Source organism: Miscanthus floridulus, chromosome 17 (assembly GCF_019320115.1).
Source record: "Miscanthus floridulus cultivar M001 chromosome 17, ASM1932011v1, whole genome shotgun sequence".
Taxonomy (NCBI): Eukaryota; Viridiplantae; Streptophyta; class Magnoliopsida; order Poales; family Poaceae; genus Miscanthus; species Miscanthus floridulus.
Genome location: NC_089596.1, coordinates 3237587 through 3261623, shown reverse-complemented (window position 1 = coordinate 3261623; position 24037 = coordinate 3237587). Strand labels below are relative to the sequence as shown.

At 48.4% G+C, this 24037-nt stretch overlaps 1 protein-coding gene across 2 annotated transcripts; it reads right to left on the bottom strand.

The window, feature by feature from the left end:
- Positions 1-6339: 6339 nt before the first annotated feature.
- On the bottom strand, positions 6340-9852 carry LOC136517591 (uncharacterized). Of its 2 annotated transcripts, none has more exons than XM_066511200.1 (2): positions 9029-9852; positions 6340-6548 (listed from the first exon to the last, which is right to left on the bottom strand). In XM_066511200.1, the coding sequence occupies exon 1, from the start codon at positions 9786-9788 to the stop codon at positions 9033-9035; it is 756 nt and encodes a 251-aa protein (XP_066367297.1). In that variant the 5' UTR covers positions 9789-9852; the 3' UTR covers positions 6340-6548; positions 9029-9032. The 2 variants fall into 2 exon arrangements, with proteins under 2 accessions (XP_066367297.1, XP_066367298.1); XM_066511201.1 differs by lacking the exon at positions 6340-6548 and adding an exon at positions 7205-8060.
- Positions 9853-24037: the final 14185 nt, after the last annotated feature.

Below are 24037 nucleotides of genomic sequence, written 5' to 3'. Positions count from 1 at the left end.
GGCAAACTTTGATGAGATAAAGAAGAGATTGACTACAGCTCCAGTATTGATTTTGCCCGATTTAAGCAAGAACTTCTCTATATATTGTGATGCATCCCGTTTGGGCCTTGGATGTGTGCTTATGCAAGAAGGAAGAGTGGTGGCATATGCATCTAGACAATTGAGGAAGCATGAGTTGAATTACCCTACTCATGACTTGGAAATGGTAGCTGTGGTTCATGCTTTGAAAATCTAGAGATATTATCTAATTGGGCATAAGAGTGATATCTATACAAATCACAAGAGTTTGAAGTATATCTTTATCCAATCAGATCTAAATCTAAGACAACGTCGTTGGTTAGAATTGATCAAAGACTATGATTTGGAAGTGCATTATCATCTGGGAAAAGCAAATGTCATAGCTGATGCACTTAGCAGGAAGAGTTATGCTAATGGACTTGGGATGACATTTATGTCAGCAGAGTTGTGTGCTGAAATGGAACATCTCAACTTGAGTTTTGTCACTAATGCAATGGAATTGGTGATAGAGCCTACATTGGAGCAAGAGATACGCAAGGGTCAATTGGAGGATAAAAAACTAAAAGAGATAGCAGAGAATGTAGTGCTTGGAAAGGCACCATGATTCAGGATGGATGAGAATGGTACTCTTTGGTTCGGAAAAAGGATATGTGTACCTGAAGTGAAGGCTATCCGTGATGTAATTCTGCAAGAGGCACATGAGTCTGCCTATTCTATACATCCCGGAAGTACCAAGATGTATTTGGATCTCAAAGAGAAGTATTGGTGGTATGGTTTGAAGTGAGATGTGGCAGAGTATGTGGCTTTTGTGACACTTGTCAAAGAGTGAAAGCTGAGCATCAAAGACCTGCAGGGTTGTTACAACCAATAAAGATTCCTGAATAGAAATAGGAAGAAGTTGGTATGGATTTTATCATAGGTTTGCCCCCGCACTCAAAGAGGTTATGATTCAATATGGGTAATAGTGGATCGACTCACCAAGGTTGCTCACTTTTTACAAGTCAAGACTACCTATACGGGTGCAAGGCTAGCAGAATTGTACATGGAAAGAATTGTGTGCTTACATGGTGTTCCTAAGAAAATTGTGTCGGATAGAGGCACTCAGTTTACATCGCAATTCTGGCATAAAGTACATAGATCTTTGGGGACAAAGTTGAATTTTAGTTCTGCTTATCACCCACAAACTAATGGACAGACTGAAAGGATCAACCAAATTTTAGAAGATATGTTGAGAGCTTGTGCACTACAATATGGTAATAGTTGGGATAAGAGTCTGCCATACGTAGAGTTCTCGTACAACAACAGTTACCAGAAGAGTCTCAAAATGGCACCTTTTGAGGCGTTGTATGGACGTAAATGTAGAACGCCTTTGTTCTAGAATCAGACTGGTGAAACTCAAGTGTTTGGACCCGGTGTCCTTAGAGACGCGGAAGAACAAGTGAGAATGATTAGAGACAACTTGAGAGTGGCTCAGTCTCGATAGAAGAGTTACGCTGATACTCGTAGAAGAGAGCTGACTTTTGAAGTTGGTGATTATGTGTACCTGAAGGTGTCACCAATGAGAAGTGTGAGAAGATTCAATATGAAGGGTAAGCTAGCACTGAGGTATATTGGACCTTTCCGGATTATAGAGAGACGTGGAGAAGTGGCCTATCAATTGGAACTGCCTGAAAGTTTGTCAAGTGTGCATAATGTGTTCCATGTTTCTCAATTGAAAAAGTGTTTGAGAGTACCAGAAGAGCAGATTCCTTTGGAAGAGCTTACTGTTAAGGAAGATCTTACATATGAAGAGTATCCGATAAAGATCTTGGAAACTGCAGAAAGAGTTACAAGAAGCCGAACTATAAAGATGTGCAAGGTGTAGTGGAATCTGTATACAGAGGATGAGGCCACTTGGGAAAGAGAAGAGGATTTGTGAAAGTCTTATCTCCAACTGTTTGAGTAAGCAATCACCCGAATCTCGAGGACAAGATTCATCTTAAGGGGATAGAATTGTAACACCCAAAAATTTCAGTCTTTTGAAATAAGAAAATTTTGATTTAATTATGCAATTATATGTGCATTTTCAAATTTAGGAAATAATATTTTTATGAAATTAAAAGTAAATATAAGGATAGAAACATGTTGATGCATTCATGCTGCTGCACATTTGTTTTTGTAATGATTAGCTTTGACTAAAGTTTGAATTGAATTCAAATTTAAATTGAAAATCATTTAAAATTTGATTTGGAAAAAATAAAGGAAATATTTTTCCCTCTCTTTCTCTTCCTCACTTTCGGCCCGATTGGCCTTTTTCTTTTCCCGCGGCCCGCTCGCCCTCCCCCTTCCCTTCCTGGGCCGGCCCAGCTCGGCCAGGCGGCTGTTGCCGCGCGCCCTTCCCTCTCCGCAGCCGCTGACGAACTGGGCCCGCGCGTCAGCGCCGTCTCCCTCCTCCCGCAACCGCCGCGCTGGGTCCTGGCGCAACCGTCGCCGCTCCGCGCCCACATAGCGTGTCGTGGGAGCCCTCCCCCGTGCCCCTGCCTCTACAAAAAGGGAGCTGAGCCCTTCCTCGCTCCCCCTACTGCCTATCCCCGCTCCCTTTTCGCATTTGCTCGAGCCGAGGAAGCCACAACAACTGCCACAGCGCTCGCTGGGATCCGCCGTCCGCCCCTCTACGTGGGCAGCCGTCCCCGATCCGCCTCCGTCCATTTTTTTTACCGCGGTGAGCTTCGCCGTGCTCCCCTCTTCCCCCCCCCCCCCGTGCTCTCAATTTTGTGTTTCATGGCCGTTTGAGCCCTTTTCGCGTGAGCCCGTTAGCTCTTGCCACTGGCCATGGCCGCTCCCGCGCTAATCGCAAACTCCGGTCGCGCTGTAGGCCTAGACGAGTTCGTCTGTTTCCCCTCTCTCTCTCTCTCTTGGTGCCTTCAATTTGTCGAACCGTGGTCTCTAGGGCTTTAGACAAGTGCGCCGGCGAGCTCCTCCTCGTTGTCGGTCATGGCAAGCGTCGCGCGAGCCATCCCCCGACCGTGTTTTGTCTCGGGGTGAACTCGCCATCTTCCCTGCATCTTCCCCGTGGTCTCGGATTGGAGAACCATGGCCCGTAGGGCCTGATCCGTTCACGCCGGTGAGCTCCTCGCCGCCAACCATGGTAGCGCCGCCGCGTCGGCTTCGTCTCCGGCGAGTCGCCTCCCCTCTCCCCTCCCTGGTTTAATCCTAGCCGTCCATCACGTGATCAAAGGCCCACGATGGCCAATACCCCTTCGCGGGTGATTATGCTAAAGAGTCCCTCGGGTTCAGACAAATTGAACCCGCCGTCCCTAGCGCAATTTCTAGAGTACGCTTTCTCGTTTTGAAAACGTAAAGTATACTGTTTTAGTCCAAAATACGTTTTCAATATTTAATGAAATGCCACTAGATTTGTTTTGCTCATAAAAACTTCGTTTTAGCTACGAATTGACCCGTTCAAATTGCGTTAGTTTCATAATTTCATAATCTACGTGTTAGTACCACTGTTAATCATGTTTGCAACTTTTAAATTTCATGGTTAGATTTAATTAAATAAATTGTTATAGGAAATCCCGTTTAAATCATAACTTTCGTGTTTTAGCTCCGTTTTCCATGAACTTCACGTTAACGTGATCGTAGCAAGATATAGAATCTTTTCATAAACATTTTATCTTGTTTTCTATATTGCTGGTGTACTGTTCTAACTGTAGGATTGTTTACTTTGCATGAATGTTCCTAGAATGTTGTGTGTAGCCGTGTTGGTCGTGTTCAGACGGTGAGGAGAACGTTGGAGATCAAGAGTTCTTCGACGACCAGCAGGAGTTTGCTAACCAAGGCAAGTATAGCATGGGCCTACCTTGATGTCCTATTCACTTTAATCATTCACTCATGTGCATGTGTCTAAATTTGATAACCATAAGGACATCCTAGTTATTTGATGACATGTTCCCTTGGCTCCTTTGGGTTAATTGCATATGGGTAGATTGCTAGTGCTCTAACTGAACATGATCTATACAATGGTTAATGGTTCTATGGAACTAAAAGTAAAACATGATTTATAACAACTGATTCATAGGGCGAAGGTGCAAATGACTTTGGATCATGTTGCTCCCAGCCCTCCATAAGGACTTATCTGTTGGCAAAAGCTAGGACTGATAGTGCAACCGTGAGAGTCACATGGCTCTAACTTTAGCTCAGTAATAGGACCTTTTCTAGCTTGTTAGAGGTTACCTTTATGGCGCAAAAGGGGCTTGCCACGTTGGGTATAGGACTGCCCCTGTTCTTATGTGTATAGCCGCGAAGGATTTGTGCCATAGGAAAGGGGGTTCCTACATCTGCATGCCGAGGAAACCTAGCAGCCCTAACTTAGTCAAGAAACACTGTAAGATTCACTTAGTCAAGTAGCCACCTAAATAATGGACCAACCGAATAAGCGACAGGTGTCTAACTGTCTTATCTTTGGGACAAAAAGCAAGACTACCTTGCCATTCGCGCTTGGATAGATTAGCCTTCGTCAATATAACTCCTCTTCGTAAGTAGTCGTGAGCTTCTAGATCGACCTCTCAAGTGTTTTATGTGGTTACTGATGCCAAACTTTGCTTTTGTGACTAACATGTGTGTTTTGAAGAAACATTTTTATGTTGGGTCATAAATCATGAAGTTAAAGGAGTGTCCTCAAAGCGGGTTGAGAACAACTTAGCATGTGTAACTAGAATATGGATTGAAGGATCAAGAGTTAACGCTAGGCCACAATGCATGAGAACGGTGTCATCCCCAATAGTTGATGACAAGATGATCAAAGAAGTCACGGATGAAGGAGATCAATCAAGGAGTCAGAATTTATTTATCAAGCATAGAATCCTACCCACACCCCCTCCGAGGGGTGCCCATCCTCAGCCTGCACAAGAAGAGTGCAGCTCTTGCTTGTGCCGATCAGATACATCTAGCAGCAGTGATGGATTTGCCCAAATCTCCAATCGCCTTGCCTCTTCCACAAACTATAAAGATTTCTCCGGTCCATTCCATGTCCCTACCTGACTATCTGATCCTTATCTCCTTAACATACTGCTATGTTCTTCACATGCACATATATTCGATATGCTCGCCTAGGCATGAACAATATATTTGCCATCCTGCTGGTGAATAATGCACGAGTCAACCAATTTGAAGAACTGGGAGAATATAAGATCCAAATCCCTGGATGCTCTCTAAAAAGGAGAAGGCAGCCAATACAGATCTCTCATCCAGCCACCACAATGATCTGCTGCTTTAACTTGTCACAAAGGCCAATATTCCTTCCTGCTGTGTCAAACACGCTGCTCGGCTGCTGCCCCCTAGCAAAAGTCAAAACTACAGCCTGATGGCTACTTATAAATACATACCCAGGCATGCAATGCAGAGCATCAGTGCACAAGAAGCACGAGCGGCAGAAGAGAGGCCTCACATGGAAGTAGGAGGCTATCTTTGATAGCCAAGGATGATTTGTCTGTAGCTAAGCAACCTCTGAGCGCCCCTGCTGCCATGGCAAATGGCAATCAGGGCGACCAAGTGCTGCTTCTCCGGGCAAATCATCCGGGCTAGCTGAGTACCTCTTATGCTGTACCATGTCAGGCCTGCTCCTCTTTGGTTTTAGGTAGCCAAAACACAGGTGAGGTTTTCCAGCCTATAAAACATCTCGCTAGTTACCTTGACAAGGAGCACTTGCGTTGGTTGGAGGACAAGCAATCGCACATGCCCAGGCATGCAAACGCAGAGCATCAGTGCACAAGAAGCTCGAGCTGCAGGCAGAAGAGAGGCCTTGCATGGAAGTAGGAGGGCATCTTTGATAGCCAAGGATGATTTGCCTGTAGCAACCTCTGAGTGCTCCTGCTGCCATGGCAGTCAGGAGCACCAAGTGTCTCCGGGCAAATCATCTGGGCTAACTAAGTACCTCTTACGTTGTCCCATGTCAGGCCTGCTCTTCTTCGGTTTTAGTTAGCCAAAACATAGGTGAGGTACTCCAGCCTACAAAACACATCACTAGTTACCTTGACAAGGATCACTTGTGTTGGAGGAGACGCAATTGTCAACAGCTCGAGCTTATGGCGAAATTCTTCACTTGATTTGCCATTGTAGTGTTACCAGCCCAGCGCCATGGCTGTAGCACATCATCTCCCAACGTGACACAATAATTCCACCCCGCCCAAACATAACTACAATTTGTTGGGATACTCTCGATTTCTTGAGGTTTTTCTGGGAAATGTTGTTTTGGTAGATGGCATAAAGGTACCTTGGGCTTGGCAAGTCCTTTCTACCCTGAGCCTCTTTCATCCACAAGCCAAGAACCACTCCCACTCAATAATCCTAACATACTTATACTTACGGCAAAATGTACCAGACTATCATATTTGACAACCATCACATTTTGGAGATGACATTTCAAAAAGACCAAAAAACTATGATTTCAGGATCCATCAGCTACTCTTTGAACTTACAATGTATCAATGCCTCACCATATCATTTCCTTGCACCTTTCTTGCAGCTGCCCAGCACGCCTTAACCAGTAGCTAATAAAGAGAAGAGAGAAAAATATCTGAGACAACGAAAGGATTGGCCTTAAAGTAACTGACATAAAAACTTCAGTTGCCTAATAATCTATAAGTAGATAAAAATATCTTTCCAACTTAGATTCTATTCTTTACTTCAGATATATGACCACTTGTCTCAATTATTCCTCCAATTTAAAATGGTAGCTACCACACAATGGCTCAGCTTGCACATAATGAATTACTATCTACCTCTACAATATAAAATTGCTACAAAACAACACACACTGCAAACAGTGTCACGACCCAAACAAACTACTATTCATTTCCTGGTGGACATCCTAGTATTGCTGTGTTCACCAATAAATTAACATGGCTTTATAGTATGTCTAGCAGCGACACGGTTTTAGTGCAGTGGCTGGTAGCCAATTTTGTTTATCTATCACATGATGTAGGAGAAAGAAAGTTGAGCATATATGTCATTATTGCATTATATAGCAATGAATGCCTAAGTGATTGTGCCATTTACAGCAACATAAATAAATGGTAAGTTTATTAAATCTCACATAAAAATCGATTTTAATTCATTATGGGTTTGAAATATGGATATAAATATTCATGCTGAAATTAGGACAAAGTTGAGGCATAGGATAGCTCTATTCTATAATGGGAAATGTACATTAAATACACAAGGCATATGAATGCATAGCCAATTAACCAATGGAACTTAAAGAACATAAGCAGAAATGGAAACAGCAAGACTAGGATATAGGCTGTATTAGTTACTAATGCTAAACTTGTAATCATAAATAAAACTCAAATTTCAGTAATTCTAAAAGACAGCATATGTCAGAATTTCACATGTTATAAGCATTCATTGGAACAGAAGATGAACTCCATACATAGGGCAGTTTCTTCACAGCAGAGTGATAATTTACATATAAAGGGAGAAGAGAAAGTCTAACCAAGTTCACTTGAAAAGGCAAGTAAAAATCTAGGCAGCCAATTAGAAGTTCTGTTAAAGGACCAAATAATGTCACAACTGGGTGCCTGGGTCCCATAAGAAGCAGAAACGATGGAGTATATCACATAATGTACACAGCTCAGTCAAAAAGCTTATACCATACAGTGCTCCTCATCAATAACAATCAATGGGCAATTGATGCATTAATAACATAAAATGCACAACAATAATGGAAATAACATTTATGGATGATCCCAACATCATTTATGCTCAAGATTTACAAGTGGGTTAAATCATGACGCAAAATGTATTGATAAAAAATTAACTGTGGCACTTGGCGTTGACTTCATTATCGGAAGAAGTTAAGTGAATAATTGCTGCTCTCATTCGACAAGGAATAATTCCCAATGGAGATTGTGGGTTGACCTCAATAGCCCCCAAGAACAATGGATTCTGTTCATCAAATCGTGGCCTTAAGGGAGGCTCAAGAGGCACACATATTTCAAAAGAAATCTTCTTTCAAGTGACTTCTGGCAAGATGGGCAAGGTCAAAACAAAGAAGTCGGTCCCTGCATGATTTGGAGAATATATACCTACCATTATTATCAAGAAGAGATTCAAAGGGGGAAAAAAAAGTGCATTGATGTGCCACAATGAGTATGGATGGCACGTTGACTTGTATTTTCTCTATGTATCTATCGTATCTGCTCTTGTGCACACTATACATAAAGAACACGGGGCAAGATTCTAAAAAGACTCAAGTCACAGCACCTAAGCTCTAGTTGCCACCCAGCCGACGTGCTTCTCCAATAACCTGAGCTAAGCAAGCTTGTCCTCAGTGTGCATGGGCTCCCGAAGGTGCATTTGCATTTTCCATCTGGTGTAGATATAAGCTGCATGTGCCCATAGGGGCACACTAATCTATCCACTGACATTCCTTGAACAATTCAGAAACCAAAAGCGGAGAATTGTATTTTTTACTACAGAATCTCTATCATAGTACCGGAGGATCCTAGCCTATCATGCATTTTTTTCTCCTTTGTTGATGGCAGTGCAAAAAATTGGCAGAAAAATTGGTTATGAAGCCACGATTTGCTCTGTTTGTGCTTTCTAGCTTGTGCAGAATTTGCCTATCCCTCTTTCCATTACCTTTACAATAGCCTTCTATTGAATTATGGAAAAGCTCTGATAGAAAGTAGCAAGTATAACAAAATCATGCAAGTAATAAAAAGGTGCACATTTGTCAGATCTATTATGAGCCTGAACATGACAAAACAGTGGCATCATGTTAATGCAAGTAGTTCACCGCAATCCATTATTTCAATGCTTTCCAAATTATTCCTTTTGAGCAGCTTCTCAACAGCGTCATAATACAACAAAGATGAGGCTGTCATCAATGAAACCTATATACAGCACAGTCAGGATTGACGAAAAGCAGCACTAGTTATTCCCTTCATGACTTCATCACTACTAGCTCTCTACGGGAAGGAATTGAAAAAAAAAATTAATGAGATATCAGGAGACGCTAAGAGCTCACCAACTCAGGACGCATTGTCGCTCCGGAGCTTGAGGATGGCGGCATACATCTTCCTCCTGGAGCCAACAGCCCCAATGCCCATGTCCTTGAGGTCCTCCAGCGTTAGCAGCGGGAGCACCTCGTCGTCCACCTCATGGATCTCAAACACCGGCGCGTACCGAGAAAGCCCCAAGCCATCGAGCCAGGACTTGACGCCGCCATACCCCATCACGGAGGGGAGGCGGCCGTTGGGGAGGCCCCAGTCCGCCACCCCGTCCGACTCGTCTCCGCTGGCGTCGCGGCTGCCCGAAACCCTAGCCTTCGCAGCGGCGGCGGCGGTGGCGGCCGCGGCGGAGTCGGACTGGTCCTCGTCGTCGTAGTAGCGCTCCTCGTCGTCCTCGTAGCCCTCGGCGGCCCCCACCGAGGAGGGCGCGGCGGGGATCCACGCGGTCCGCGGGCGGCGCTGCGCCGGCGGCTTGGGCCCCCGGCGGCTGTGCGTGTGCGGGTCGAGGTCGTCCGGGTGCGCGCGGCGCGGCGGTCGCGGGTGCGACGACGAGGACGGCTTGTGGTTGCGGCGCGGGGGCGGGGCGTCGATGTCCCCGAGGCGGACGCTGGGGCGGCGGCGGCGCTTGGAGTAGGGCGGCTGCGCTCCCCCGCCCGCGGCGGCGGCGGCGGCGGCGGCGGCCTCGGCGGCCGCGACGGCGTCCACGGCCGGAAGCGCGGCGACCACGCCGAGGCCGGCGCCGTTCGTGCCCGGCTCCGGCGGGCGGAGATCGGCCATGGGGGCGGCAGCGAGATGCGTGTAATCCGCAGGCTCCTCTCGGCAGCTTCTGGAGTGGGAACTGCAGCACGAGTGTGGCCCGGCGAGAGAGAGGGAGAGTTCGTACTCGTGCTCGCCACGCTGCGGCGCGGGTAGGATCGCGCCACGTGGTAGGCTGGGCGGTGGGGATGTGCGGAAGTCGTCAGGGGTGGACTGGGTTGGGTTGATGACGTCGAGCGGGCGACGCGCTCCGCTGGATAAGGAGGCGGCTTCGCTACCCACGGGCCGCCGCGAGCAGACTGGGACACGGGCTCCATCCAGCCCAATGGGCTTTGATGATTTCGGTTGGTCCACTTCTCTTTTTTTTTTATATATATCCGAATTCTGAAAACGCAGCAGCTGAGCCTGGGCTGAGCAGCAGGAGAGTCTTCGTGTTGTTTTTCAAAGCTGGACAACTGACAGAAACAAAGTGTAGAGATATGCTTGCCGCGTCCATTTTATCACTAGTTTCCTTTTCCTTTCTTAAACCTGGATTTCCATCACTTTTCCTCTTCTGCTATGGTGCACTGATATTCGATATCTCATCACGCCTTACATTCGCTCTGTTAGTCTGAACGTTGAACGGTTGCTGAGACGTCAGGCTTCAAATGTGAATTTTTTCACAAACCTGTCCTTCCGGCCTGAATTGTTTGTCCGTCTGTCACTTTCTTGTCCATAGATACATACATTCATAGATAGATAGATAGATGTGATCGCGTCTGAAACTCTGAACGAGCGAGCTGAACGTAGAACATGGAAATCTGAAAGGATCTGAACTCTGAACTGGAGCATGGAAAATATGGGCGACGAATCAGTAGTCACTACCTTACCTTACCTTGCTGTTTGGGCGCAACAGAATATCTCAAACACGTTACTCGCATCACATGGCCGAGATTTTGATGTCCTTTCTTGCCGCGAATTCATCTGAATTTGTGGCGCGGTCGGAGGGCGTACCCTGCCCATCCCAAAGGGTCGTCGATAGGGGTCCTACGTCAATGGCGTCCCTTTCACCTTTCAGGCAGGCACATAGCTTTTCTCGACCTGTGTCCTCTGTCTGAAAAACGCACTAGGCTTCTCACCGTCTGTGTCTTTCTGAGTGCAGAATCATAGAGATTACACTACACAACCAGGCCTCGGCAAACCAACAAGAGCCTCCCCCGGTCTCTACCAACTTGCATAGCAGTAACCTGAAGGCAAAATGTCCAAACGCGTGAAAGCTGTGGGCAGTCGGCGTGTTCCATGCAGGTCAGGTCCAACAGTGGCCACAAGAAATTTGGCCACAAGCTCAGAGCTCCAACTCCACTTGGTTACCTCAATCTAAAGCTGTTTAGCAAATCCAAGTGCACGATTAACATATGTACAAAAGATGAAGCATGCCAATTGCTGACAACCTTCACTTGAGCTTATTCAGCACTACTTTTCAGCCGTGGAACGGTATTTTCCTCTCACAACATTTCAGCATAAACATCAACATAAGTTAAATTTCAGCCTAAGTAACATTTCAGCAGGCATGTCTTAGGCAGAGTGAACATCTGATTGGCGACAGGGGGACATGTGGACCTCTGATGCCTAGGCAAACAACAGCAAAGCTAGTAGTAGGTTGCCTGTTTCAGTGTGCCACGAAAACTATCGTTAGTGGAAGTGTACTCGGATACAATTACTGTGCTTCTCCGATCAGAGCCACAAGATGGCGCTGTAAACACACTGCACAATGGCGCGTTGCATGTTTGCATTGCATGCATGAGCATAATAGAGTTTCAGGTTTTCAGGATTGCCCAAAACGCCAGCAGTCAGCTCAGCAGACCAAAAGATTTTATAAGTTGTCGTGTTGCATTTTTTGTGCCGTCAGAAAAAAACTTTATTCAGCGACATCAGAAGAGGATACTAGTGTCCGCACACTCGCACTCCTGTGATATTTTCAGTGTGTCCACAGTGTAACAAAATATTTGAGAACAGCGAATAATATCTCATAAAAATCTATGAATTCTCTTCTCCGTTTTTTTTTTGTCTATAAGTACTACTAGTTCATATTTGCAACGTTAGCAACAGCTATAGTGTTTAGTTCGCGCCTTTGAAAAAATAACGATTAGCACTTTTTGGCACATGCTTATTAATTTGCCTGATTCAAATATCACCCAACGTGGTGATCGGTGAATAGTTTTACGTCACGCTTATCATGGGGTTAAAAAAATAGCATTTTGCTGACACTGACGGACACAAATAGTGCTAGTTTGTCCAGGCTCCGGCTCCTCCTAAAATAGCTTAATAGCTTTGGCTTTTCAAATAAAGCAGCTTCTCTAGTTGAGCTAAAAAACATTTGGGAAAATAGCTTTATAGATCATTTCCCAGAGTAGAAGTAGAAGCTAGATTTTTGGACTATGGTTCTTTGTTCAAAAAGAACTCCGCCCAAGCTGTTTTTAGCATCTTATTTAGAGCATCTCCAAGAGTTCTTTAAACGTTGCTTCTAAAAAGTCTATGTTTGCAAACTCCTAAAAAGATTTTAGAAGAAAAAAAAAGTTCACCTCCAATAGTTCATAATATTTTACTTTAAAAAATCAATGATGGTCCCATTTGACATTTTTTCTGTAGTCTTCTTTTTTTCCACGCGAACCTCTCCGTCGCCGCGCGTATCCACGCCGGCCCGAGCACTTCATTGGCTACCTAGCATAGCAAGCATATATAGCTAGCGAGCTGCTACACATTGTGTGGCCGCGCGCGTGCTCTTGTCCAATCTCAGTGCCGGTAGAGAGCCCTAGCTAGCAGCTAGCGCTGCTGCTGCTGGCCACCATGTCATCGAAGCAGGAGAAAGAGGAAGAGGTGGAGCTGCCGTGCATGAATGGCGACGTGGGGAGGAACGACAACAACAGCGGAGTCGAAGAAGGAGGAGGAGGAGGAGAAGGCGAGGGCGAGTTCGCGGCGGCGATAGTGTAGCTGGCGCCAGAGGGCGTGCGGGCGCTGCACGCGCGGGTGGAGGCGGAGTGGGGGCCCGTGCTACAAAGCACGTGCCAGACGGTGGCGGCACGGGCGTTGTGGGGCCACGTCGTGCACGACCCGGCGGCCAGGGTGCTGGGCGGGGAGCGCTACCTCGGGGGCCTGCACGACAAGATGTGGCACGACGAGCGCACCAGTGCCAGGGAGGTGCACGGCGTCTCCGCGCGTGGCTTCGTCCGCGTAAAGTTACGCGGAAGGGGAGGAATTTCCCAAGTCCTAAAAGATTAGGAGTTATTGGAGAGGGGTTTTTTTCATCTTTCTAAAAAATAAGGATTAGGATGATGTTTAGGGAACTCTTGGAGATGCTCTTAGCATGGCTTTTTTAGGAGTCAGAACCCAAACCCTTTTAGGAGTCAGAACCCAAACCCTTTTAGTACACCAAGGGCACTTGACCACAACAATGCTTGATGAGTACAACACACCCGAAGCTCTATGGGCGGAAGCTATCAACACCACATGTTATGCATCCAACCGTATATTCCTTCAAAAGTTTCTTGGTAAGACACCTTATGAGTTGCTCAATGGAAAGAAGCCGAACGTCTCCTTCTTTAGGGTGTTTGGTTGCAAATGCTACATCTACAAGAAGCGGCAACACCTAGGGAAGTTCTAAAGACGTTGTGATATTGGTTTTCTTGTTGGTTATTCATCAAAGTCCAAAGCATAGAGTATTTAATCATGCCATCGACTTAGTTGAAGAAATATATGATGTGGAATTTGATGAATCCACCCTTCTCATTAGGCTTGTTGTGGTCAAGTGAGAGTTTATGCTTGTTACTCTTGGTGATCACCATCACCTAGATGGCTTGATGGTGATCGAGAGTTTGGTGATCATCCGACAGAGCTTGTGGATGACCCAACTCAAGTTGTGAGCGGTTGTGGGCGATTCACCGCGATAGAGTGTCGAAGAATCAGCCCATAAAGAGCACTTGATCCTTACGCGGATCAAGGGGGAGCTACACCCTTGCGCGGGTGCTCTAATGAGGACTAGTGGGGAGTGGTGACTCTCCGATACCTCGGCAAAACATCGTTGTGTTCCTTCTCTCTTTTCTTTAAGCATTTACATTTGAGCAATTCATTTCTTGTCCTTACATTCTTAGAATTACCATGCTAAAGTAGGATTAGAACTTAGGATGCTAAACTTTTATGCGGTAGATCAATAGAATCACTTTCTAGGCACAAGGGGTGAAGTAGGCTAAGTGTAGGGTTTAATTATTACAAAGAATTTTAGATTTAGCCCAATTCATGCCCCCTCTTGGACATCTTGATCCTTTCACTACCTACCGGCCCAAGCACTCCAAACGATCCCCATCACGTGGCCATTCGTGGTCTAGGGGCTCGACATGGTCGGACCTCTCAAGAGAGCGCCCGAGGGCTATACGCACTTGCTTGTCGCCATAGACAAGTTTACAAAGTGGATAGAGGCTCAACCGATCTCCATGATCAAGTCTAAGCAAGACGTGTTGTTCTTCCTTGACATCGTCCATCGCTTTGGAGTCCCGAATTCCATTATCACGGACAACGGCACGCAATTCACCAGGAAAAAGTTTCTCCAATTCTGCGATGAAAACCACATTCATGTCGATTGGGCCGCCGTGGTGCACCCCCGCACGAATGGGTAGGTCGAGCGCGTGAACGACATGGTCCTACAAGGCCTCAAGCCTAGGATCTTCAACCGGTTGAACAAGTTTGGTGGACGATAGGTCACAAAGCTCCCAGCGGTGCTCTAGAGCTTGAGGATGACCCCTAGTCGGGCCATCGGCTACACACCCTTCTTCATAGTCTATGGTTCTGAGGCCATCCTCCCGACTGACCTCGACCATGGAGCACTGAGGGTGAGGGTGTACAACGAGCAGGGAGCCGAGGCATCCCTCAAAGATGCCATGGATCAGCTCGATGAAGCGCACGACGTTACCCTTGTCTGCTCAGCCAAGTACCAGCAAGCATTGCGTCGATACCACAGTCGTCGAGTGTGGGGTCGGGCCTTCAATGTTAGAGACCTGGTGCTTTGCCTCGTCCAGAGCAATAAGAACCGCCACAAGCTCTCTCCGCCGTGGGAGGGACCATACGTCATCACGGAGGTGCTCTGACCGGGCACCTATAAGCTCAAGGCCGTTGAAGGGTCGAGATGGCGACTAGAGGGGGGGTGAATAGTCTTTTCTAAAACTTAATTGTGTCGGCTAACCGATACAAATGCGGAATTAAAACTATCGGTCTAGCCAAGACTATACCCCACTATATATGTTCACTAGCACCTTGCAAAGATAACAATTATGCAACAAAGGTGCTGGGCTAGCTAGAGCTCACCTAACTAATTCTAGGAGCAAGGTTAGATAAACCTATGCCACTAGTACTTTAAGCAACAAGGGAGCTCCTACACATGCTAGTAAGCAAAAGCACAAAGCTAACTAAACTCACTAGCAATGCTCAATAACAAGGCAACCAATGCCTAATTAGAGAGTGCAAATACTTAGCTACACAAACTAAGCAATGTGACTAACAAGGTTACTAAAACCAAATTAGCCACGCAAGAGAGCTACTTCTATGCTACACAAGCAAGAAGGTAATTAGCAAGCTACACAAGCTATCTAATTACAAGAGCAACTACACAAGCTTAATATGTATAAAAGTAATTGCAAGCTTGTGTAATGGGGATGCAAACCAACGGGAAGAACAAGGTTGACACGATGATTTTTCTCCCGAGGTTCACGTGTTTGCCAACACGCTAGTCCCCGTTGTGTCGACCGCTCACTTGGTGGTTCGGCGGCTAATTAGCATCACCCGCTAAGCCCGCACGTTGGGCGCTGCAAGAACCTACCCCTTGAGTGAGGGTAGCTCAATGACACGCTTTACTAGAGTTGCTCTTCGCGGCTCCCGCGGGACAAGCACAATGCCCCTCACAAGCACTTCTTCGGAGCACCGCACAAGCTTCTTGCGCGCTTCGATAGAGACCACCACCAAGCCGTCTAGGAGGTGGCAACCTCCAAGAGTAACAAGCACCACCGGCTTACAACTCGATCACCTAGTGCCACTCGATGCAACCTTACGATGCAATCGCACTAGAATCGCTCACTCACACAATCGAATGATCACTATCAAGTATGTGTGTGATGGAGGGCTCCCAAGCACTCTCAAGCATGGACACAAAGTCCCCCAAGGTGCTCCACACCAGCCATGGCCGAAGGCCACTTCTATTTATAGCCCCAAGGGCTAAACTAGCCGTTACCCCTTCACTGGGCAACGGTCGGGCCGACCGGATGCTCTGGTCGTGTTGACCGGACGCTGGACCTCAGCGTCTGGTCGTTCGCAGACGACCACGTGTCCCGGTTCCAACGGTCACTTGACCTGACCGGACGCTCCAGCTTCAACTGACCGGACGCTGGACCCTCAGCGTCAGGTCGTTTCCAGTAAGCTCCCGAGCATGACCGGACACGTTTGGTCGAACGCAATCGGACGTAGCCAGCGTCCGGTCACTCTCCAGCTACTGCTACACTCCACGTCAGTGCGACCGGACGCAGCCTGCCAGCGTCCGGTGCATTCAGATCCAGCGTCCGGTCAGTTGACCGACGCCAGCATCTTCTCCATTCTCTTCACCCTTGCTCAAGTGTGCTAACCACAAGAATTTGCATCCGGCGCAATAGAAAATAGGCATTCCATTTTCCCGAAAGCGCCGAATCCCGCCTCACAAGCTCAGCGAGAGGGAGAGAGGGACCCAAACCCATCTCACCCCTGCAAACACCACCTCCTTTGTAAATGTGCCAACACCACCAAGTGTACACCACCATATGTAAGTGTGTTAGCATTTTCACAATCATTTCCTAAAGGATGTTAGCCACTCAACTTGCCACGCCACTCGATCCTAGCGACAATGCAAAGTTAGATCACTCGAGTGGCACTAGATGACCGATATGCAAACAAGTTTGCCCCTCTTGATAGTACGGCCATCTATCCTAAACCCGGTCATAAACTTCTCTACACACCTATGACCGGTGAAATGAAATGCCCTAGGTTATACCTTTGCCTTGCGCATTCTATTCCATCTCCTTCAATGTTGATGCAACACATGCACCAACACGATCAACAATGATATGATCCACTTCATATCATCACATGATCATATTGGTTCATTGATCTTGACTCTACTTGCTCTTCACTGTTGCTATCGTCCATCGGCGCCAAGTCTTGCTCAAGCTTCACCGCCACACGGTCCATCACTCCAAAGCCTTCGACTTGCCCTTCACGCTTGCAACCGGTCCATCAAGCCAAGTCTTGTCTTGATCTTCTCCACCTTGATCACATGACTCAATGTCACATCTCATGTGCATTTAAGCTCCTTCATCATCACATGTGTGAGCTTTGCAACATCTCCAAGCCATTTTCACCTTCATGGCATATGTTGCTCACACACATGTACCTGTGGACTAATCACCTGTGTATCTCACATAAACACAATTAGTCCACCTAAGTTGTCACTCAATTACCAAAACCAAACAAGGACCTTTCAGCCATCAATGGCGAAGTCTTCGTCCACACCTGGAACATCAAGTAGCTATGTCGCTTTTACCCCTAATCTATGTGCGTACTTATGAAAATTAAGAATGACTTTTTCTGAAATAAAAAAACGCTTTCTCTTATCGATTTCGCTATCGTCTTATTGATCTTTAGTAACGCCCAACCTCAACAACAACAAGGGGTCGGGCCTCCCTCAAAGACTAATAAGAGCATACCTATTCAGAAAATATTCTCTGTGCCCAACCCTTTCTCACCTTAAGACCTAGAAGCAAAGGTTGCAGAAACAAAAGCTGAGTAAAACTGGTCGGACTGCAAGAAACCTACGCCCTAGCGGCTACGGCGTTTTTGCTCACCAACATGATCAGAGTTTTTTCGCTCGCACCTCGAGCTTTACAACCTTAACAATGGAAAGGGGCAAAACACATTACCCCTTTTATACAAAAAAGGGAGAAGAGCCAAAAGTCTGTTTGGCCATAACAAAAGTTAAGAACTTATCCACTTATTACAAGTTTGCCATCTAGCCTATCTGACTAATTAATTTCTTGGGGATGATCTCATCCTCTATCTTGGTAGATAAGTCCTGAGCCAGAGGAGCCACCTCCTTCTCGATGTCCTCTAGCTCGGCATCGGTGTAGATGGGCGCAAAGCCTTGGCTTATCACCGCTAGATCGATGTTCTCATAATGAGAATGAGCGATCATGAACGATCGGTGAATGCCTAAGCGAAGTGCCTCCCTCGTGACCTCATGCGCTCGATTCATAATCCGGACAGCGCGAACCACGTACAAGCTCATCTCTGCCTCTAGGGCCAGTTTGAGGTCGTCGAAGACCAGCTAGACGGTGATGCACAGGGCATCGTGCTCATCACTCTCTTTCAGGAGGGAGGCCTTCACCTCGTCGAGCTCCTTCTCCAAGCCATGGCTCTTCATCACCTCTACCCCAAGCTTGTCATCGAGACTTGTCCAAGTCACAAACCGACCGTGTCAAAAGGCCTACCATGGATTCTAGGGAGAAAGACAACAAGAGAAACCAGAGGCTTACCATCCACGTCTGCCTAAAGCCTGCGCACCTCATCATGTTGTTGGGTCACCTCGGCCTCTAGGCACCGGACCTCTTCCTGGCGTTGACAGACCTCCGTGGCAAGTCTGGTGGACACACCCTCGACCGTGACCTTTAGGTCCCTCTCCCCCTTAAGCTCACCCTCGAGGTGGTCGATCTGCTGCTGGGCATCGGCGCGCTCCTGGTAAGCCAAGTCATGCTCTATGAGGAGTCCCTCTATGGCCTAGAGCAAATCATCCCACTCCTTCCATAGCTGCTTGGCCTCCACGGTGTCCGTGCGCGCCCTCTCGATTAGGGCCGCGAGCTTCTCTTTGGCCTCATGGGTGTCATCACGAGCGTCCTTCTCCCTGACTCAAAGGTTGGCCAACTCTCGGGTGGCAGAGGCAAGCTCAGCCACCTCCTGACGAGCTGTGTGGCTAGCCCCTCACTCCACCATGTCTCCTCAGTGAGGAATTGGGACTTCTCCTAGCTGTGGACCATAAGGGACTACAGAGGAGACAAGACTTAGAGGTGCGGAAAGGAAAAATGAGGGTTGGAAGCACGGTCATATCAAACCTGGCCAACCAGGGCGATAATGTTGCGCATCGAGCTCAGCATGGTGGTTAAGGAGGGAACCGCAGTCCCAACCTCTATGTGGACGCTCCCTCATTCCCTCTCCTCTGTTGTGTCATCGAGGGCAACCACCCGAACCAGAGATCAGGATGGCTCCACGCCAATCCCAAGCAGCGATGACCCCTCTTGCAGCAGCAACTCCAGCAGAGTGAACCCTCCAACAGTAGAAGGGGCGGGTGACATGGATGCGGAGGATGGCCCCATCGCCACATCCGTTAAGGATGCCTCGATGCGCTCTTCCGCCTACCCCACCGCAGGAGCAGCCACCCGCACGGATGACGGCTTCGACTGCGCTGCCTCTGCCTGAGATGTCGTGGCCACACCCAGCCATGTCACACCCACCACGGGCGCTCTGGACGCACCATCCTCCATCTGCTCTCCTATGGACGCAGCCATCGGCTACGCCTCCTCGGTTGATGCCATGGCCGCCCCAGCGCCACTCCCGCTCACCTCTAGTGCGGCACCAATCGGCTCCTAGCATATCTGCCGAAGGAGGCTCTTCTTCGATGCAAGCCTCAGGAGAGTCCCACGACCTCCGACGCTGCAAAGGACACAGTGGTCAGTTTAGGGCAAAATCTGTTGCAACAAAAGGATGAAAAAACTCTTGACTCACCCTGACACCATCGGGCGAGTATGTTTTGGGGCTAGCCCACCCGACCTTGGCTACTCCTTATTAGCACATTGCTGCTTTGAGCCCTTCCTTTGCTCGTAGGGTCTGGATGGAGCGAAGCGGTCGGTCCCCATCAACTCTAGGGGCACTGCGGGAGGCTTTGACGGAGCGAGGCGGCTTGATTCCACTAACTCTAGGGGTGCATCCTCCCCCTTCTACCCTAGAGCATGCCACGGGAAAGGCCCTGCCTACGGCAGAGATGGATTCTCATCCCTGCCGCCCAGGTCGTCCCATTAGACGGGCGACCTGGATATGTCACCTTTTTCTTCTTCTTCTTCCTCTTCCTCCTCTGAACCTTGCCGTCGCTTTCCTTAGTTTAGCCTCGCCCGCTGCTTTGCCCACTGCCTTGCCTCCTTGTCATCCTTATCCTTCTTCCTCCACTCATCTATGGCATGGTTCACCGCCCTCATGGTCATATGCTCCGGCAGTGACGCGACGGGGGCCTAAAATCCCAAACCCATTGGTAGCTCGATGAAGCCCGCATTTGGCCGCATCATGGGATGTCTCAAGATTGGGAACACGGTGTTGGACTCCTCCATCGCCTCCTTAATATGCCAGGCATCATCCTATACAGCGGGAGGGCACGCGCCATTAGCGGCACCACCCTCCTTGCATGATATGCCCTGATGACACCACCCTCCCCTCGCACAAGGCCATGGTTCTTTAGGAATGCGATGGCGTCAAGGATATCGCGCATCCTCTTCTCCTTCTTGAGAGATCCCCACCAGTGGTGCTACTTCGATGAGGCATCCAGTGAAATCTGGCAAGGGGGTGGCGGCGTTGTTCTTCACATAGAACCACTGTGCATGACACCCCTTGTTGGACCTCGACAGCTGACAAGGCATGTACATGGTAGATCGCTACCCCCAGAGGTGGATGCTCGTGTAGCCCATCGACACCGGTAGGTCCCCAGCTCTATCCCTCTTCTTGTGTAGGGAAACAGAGAAGAAGTACCTCCATAGTTTGAAGTGGGGTTCGATCCCCAGGTATCCCTCACACAATGCGATAAAGGTCATGATGTGCTAGATCCCGTTGGGGTTTAGATGTTGTAGCTTGATCTGATAGTGGTGTAGCAGTCCTCGGAAGAACAGATGGGGAGGAATTGTGAGTCCACGCTCGTGGAAGGGCATGAAGGACATGACGTAGCCATCGGGTGGCACCAGTGCATCCTCATGACCGAGCATGAGCCACTCCACCACATTGGTCCTCTCGTGGAGAAGACCACGCTTGACGAGGCCATCCATGCGTGTGTGGGTGATGTAGGAGTGATACCACATCTCCATGGGAGGAGAAAGGGCTCTTTGGCATCGATGAAGAACCGAAGGCTATGGATCTCGGTGCTGGTGATGGATTAGCAAGGGTAGTAGATCCGAACGACGGTGGCAGAAAGGCGGAGAAGGCAATGCTACGGTTTAGCGTGCCAAAATGTGAAGGAGGAGTCTGTTATTTATAAGGCGGGGTGAAGCGAGAAGGCAAACCGTCCGCCTAGATCTACACGCTCGCCATGCCGCATCATGTCACCTCTCTAAGAAACATGTGCATGCCACCTCTGGCCGCTCCCTTGAAGGACGTGCTAGATGATGGTTCGCCCTAATCGGTGGGCTGAGAACCGCCACAGGTAAGGAGAGATATGGAGCTGAAAATGCTCCCATGGCCTATTCAGGCCTAGGAGTTGAAAGGTTGGCCCACCGATGGGTTTGCAACCGCTCTAGGGCACCCTTAGAGTGAGAGGTGGAAAGGGATGGGCCCACTAGTGGCCAGTACTTGGGTGCATGAGCGCCGCGAGCATCCTGACCCATGTTCGAGTCTTGGTCGGTTCATAGTCCATGGGTTTTCCTCAAAGAAAGGCAGCAAGCCCTTGGGACCGGTCGAACGGACCCAAGACTATATGGATTGGCCGCTAAGAATCTAGAGTCGGTCATCGGCTAACCCATGTCGGACCCCTACGAATAGGAAGTCGGGGCCCCACTTGGACTAGCCCATTAACAGCTCACCGAGCACCATGATTCGTCTAGCGAGGAAAACATGGCACGGGTTAGCCCCTCTATTTTATTGAAAAACACTTGAGGGAGGATGATCGCAAGACGAGCCAACCCCTCGACTGGACCCCTACTGTGCATGGAGGCTCAAGGGAAGTTGGACTTGCAAGGAGACCAAATACGTGGTCGCATGACGATGATGGATCTATCGGATCCTAGGGTGGGATCAGAATCAAGAGGTAATCTCTTCCAAGCCCCCGAATCCCGTAGCTATATGTTCCCAAGGAGTCCGATCGCAACAGAAGGGAGTCGTAGCCCACCAAGGCATCCCGTGGGCAGTAGAAGATCGAAGCCCTCAAAGTCTCTCTATCCAAAAAATCCTATGAAGGAGTATCCTACTCCTCCGTAGGATTGGGGGCTACTATCGGGTATCAGTATTAGGGATACCTGAAGAGGGGATCTGAGGACCGCGGATGACGACTCACCTAGATAATCAAGGATGTGTTTTAGCCTCGACCGACCTCGAAGGGGCGGTCTCCACTTCTCCCGACCCTGAGGGCACGAGTCTTGTGTCGCCTGACCCCTCGTGCATGGGCCCCGTGCTGCCCGGCCCTAAGGGTACAGGAGCCATCTCACCTAGCCCTAAGGGCATAGGCTCTGTATCGCTCGACTCTAAGGGAACGAGAGTTGTCTCGCTTGACCCCTAGGGCGTGGGCTCCATCTCACCCGATGGGGACCCATACCGTCTCCAACCACTATAGGTTAGAAGGTATGACCCTCGGGTCAAACTTTTGACACCGAGCAGGAAGCAGGCGCATCTCGACGTGACCCATGGCCACGTCAGGCCATGCTCGGGGGTTCACATCGCCAACCATGACCACACCGTCCGTTGGGATAGGATGGGACGCCACGACTAGCTGATGATGCCAGGGCATGACACCAGTGGTGAATAGGAGCCCAACGTGGAGCCGCCCCTATCACCATCTACAGCGTCGGCAGGACCCGCCTAAAGGATAAGAAGGACTCGGCGGCCCTAGAGGCCTTCTTCTCCCTCGCTTTTCTCCTTCATTCTCTTTGTAACATGCGCCTTCCTCTTTACCTATAAAAGGGGAAGCAGGACGCCCCAAGAGAGGAAAAAAAGAGGAAACAAACACACAGCTGAACGAGCTCAACAAGACATGACTCCATTCGATATTTTCATCTGAGACTTGGGACCTTCTTCTTCTCTCACCTGTTTGTAACCCCTACTACAAACTAGTGCCGGTAACACGAGTAGCAGCACACTAGACGTAGGGACATTTCGCCCAAACCAGTATAAATCATTGTGTCCTCTGAGCACACCATCCGGGCAAGACGCGCAGATACAAATTTACTAGCCGGTGGTTCGAAACACCGATAGTAGGAGTACTCATGAGGTTGAAGATGAGTTACTATTTGCAATTCCCAGACACTTTGTGACATTGATGCGAGCACTAAGCTAACAAACACAAAATCAGTAATGCTCAGGGTCGGGCGTCCGTCCGATCGGACGCTGCTTCCTGGGCTTATGCACGCTATTGACCCAACAAGCTTGCCTCGTCTCCCCCATCTCTCTCAAAAATATATTCATACTCACTCGCCCAACGCATGCTTCATAGCGCCAAGCGGCCATCATCCTGTCCCACTCCGTATTGGTTGCAACCATCTCCCCCTATGCGCACTCATCCTACACTGCTCGCTGCTCGCTCCTACCCGTTGCGGCCCCCACCCACGCCTCTCGCTCCTTGCTACTACAGTCCCACCCATCGCCAACCCCCTTCCCTCCCGCCGTTGGGCACGCCACCCACCTCTACGGGGTGCTGGTGGTGCCATCGCACGCCTCAGGTCAGTCTCCACCGAGCCAAGGGCATCCACGAGCATGGCCTGTGCTGGTGGTGCTCGCGCGCTGTCGCTGGGTGCCAACTCACACTCCGAGGCTAGAATCAACGGGCATTGGCCTCTCCCTCCCCATATATTGTAAATGTATGTTTTAAGGGTTTCAAATGTTATCAATGGTATGTTACAAGTGTTTTATATGGATGTTACAAAAGTAGATCGAGATATTGCATATGTAGCAAGTGTTCTAAAGGCATGTTGCAAGTATTTGTTCAAAATATCATCTGTTTCAGACGTATGTGCAAGCATTTTTTTTTATCTAGATGTTGCACATGTTTCACCATATGTTGCAAGAGTATGTTCAAAATGTTTCAGCTATTTCAGTCTTATGTTGCAATAAGTGTTTCTACGTTGCAAGTTTAAAGTGTTTTATCTAGATGTTGCATATGTTTCACACACATATTGCATATGTTTTAAATATTTCATCTGCTTCACATATATGTTGCATTCAAGTGTTTTCATGTCGTAAGTGTTTCGTGTTTCAGAGGTATGTTCAGA

Coding starts and splice junctions, on each gene's coding strand:
- LOC136517591 (XM_066511200.1), bottom strand. CDS start 9,788: ATGGCCGATCTCCGCCCGCCGGAGCCGGGCACGAACGGCGCCGGCCTC.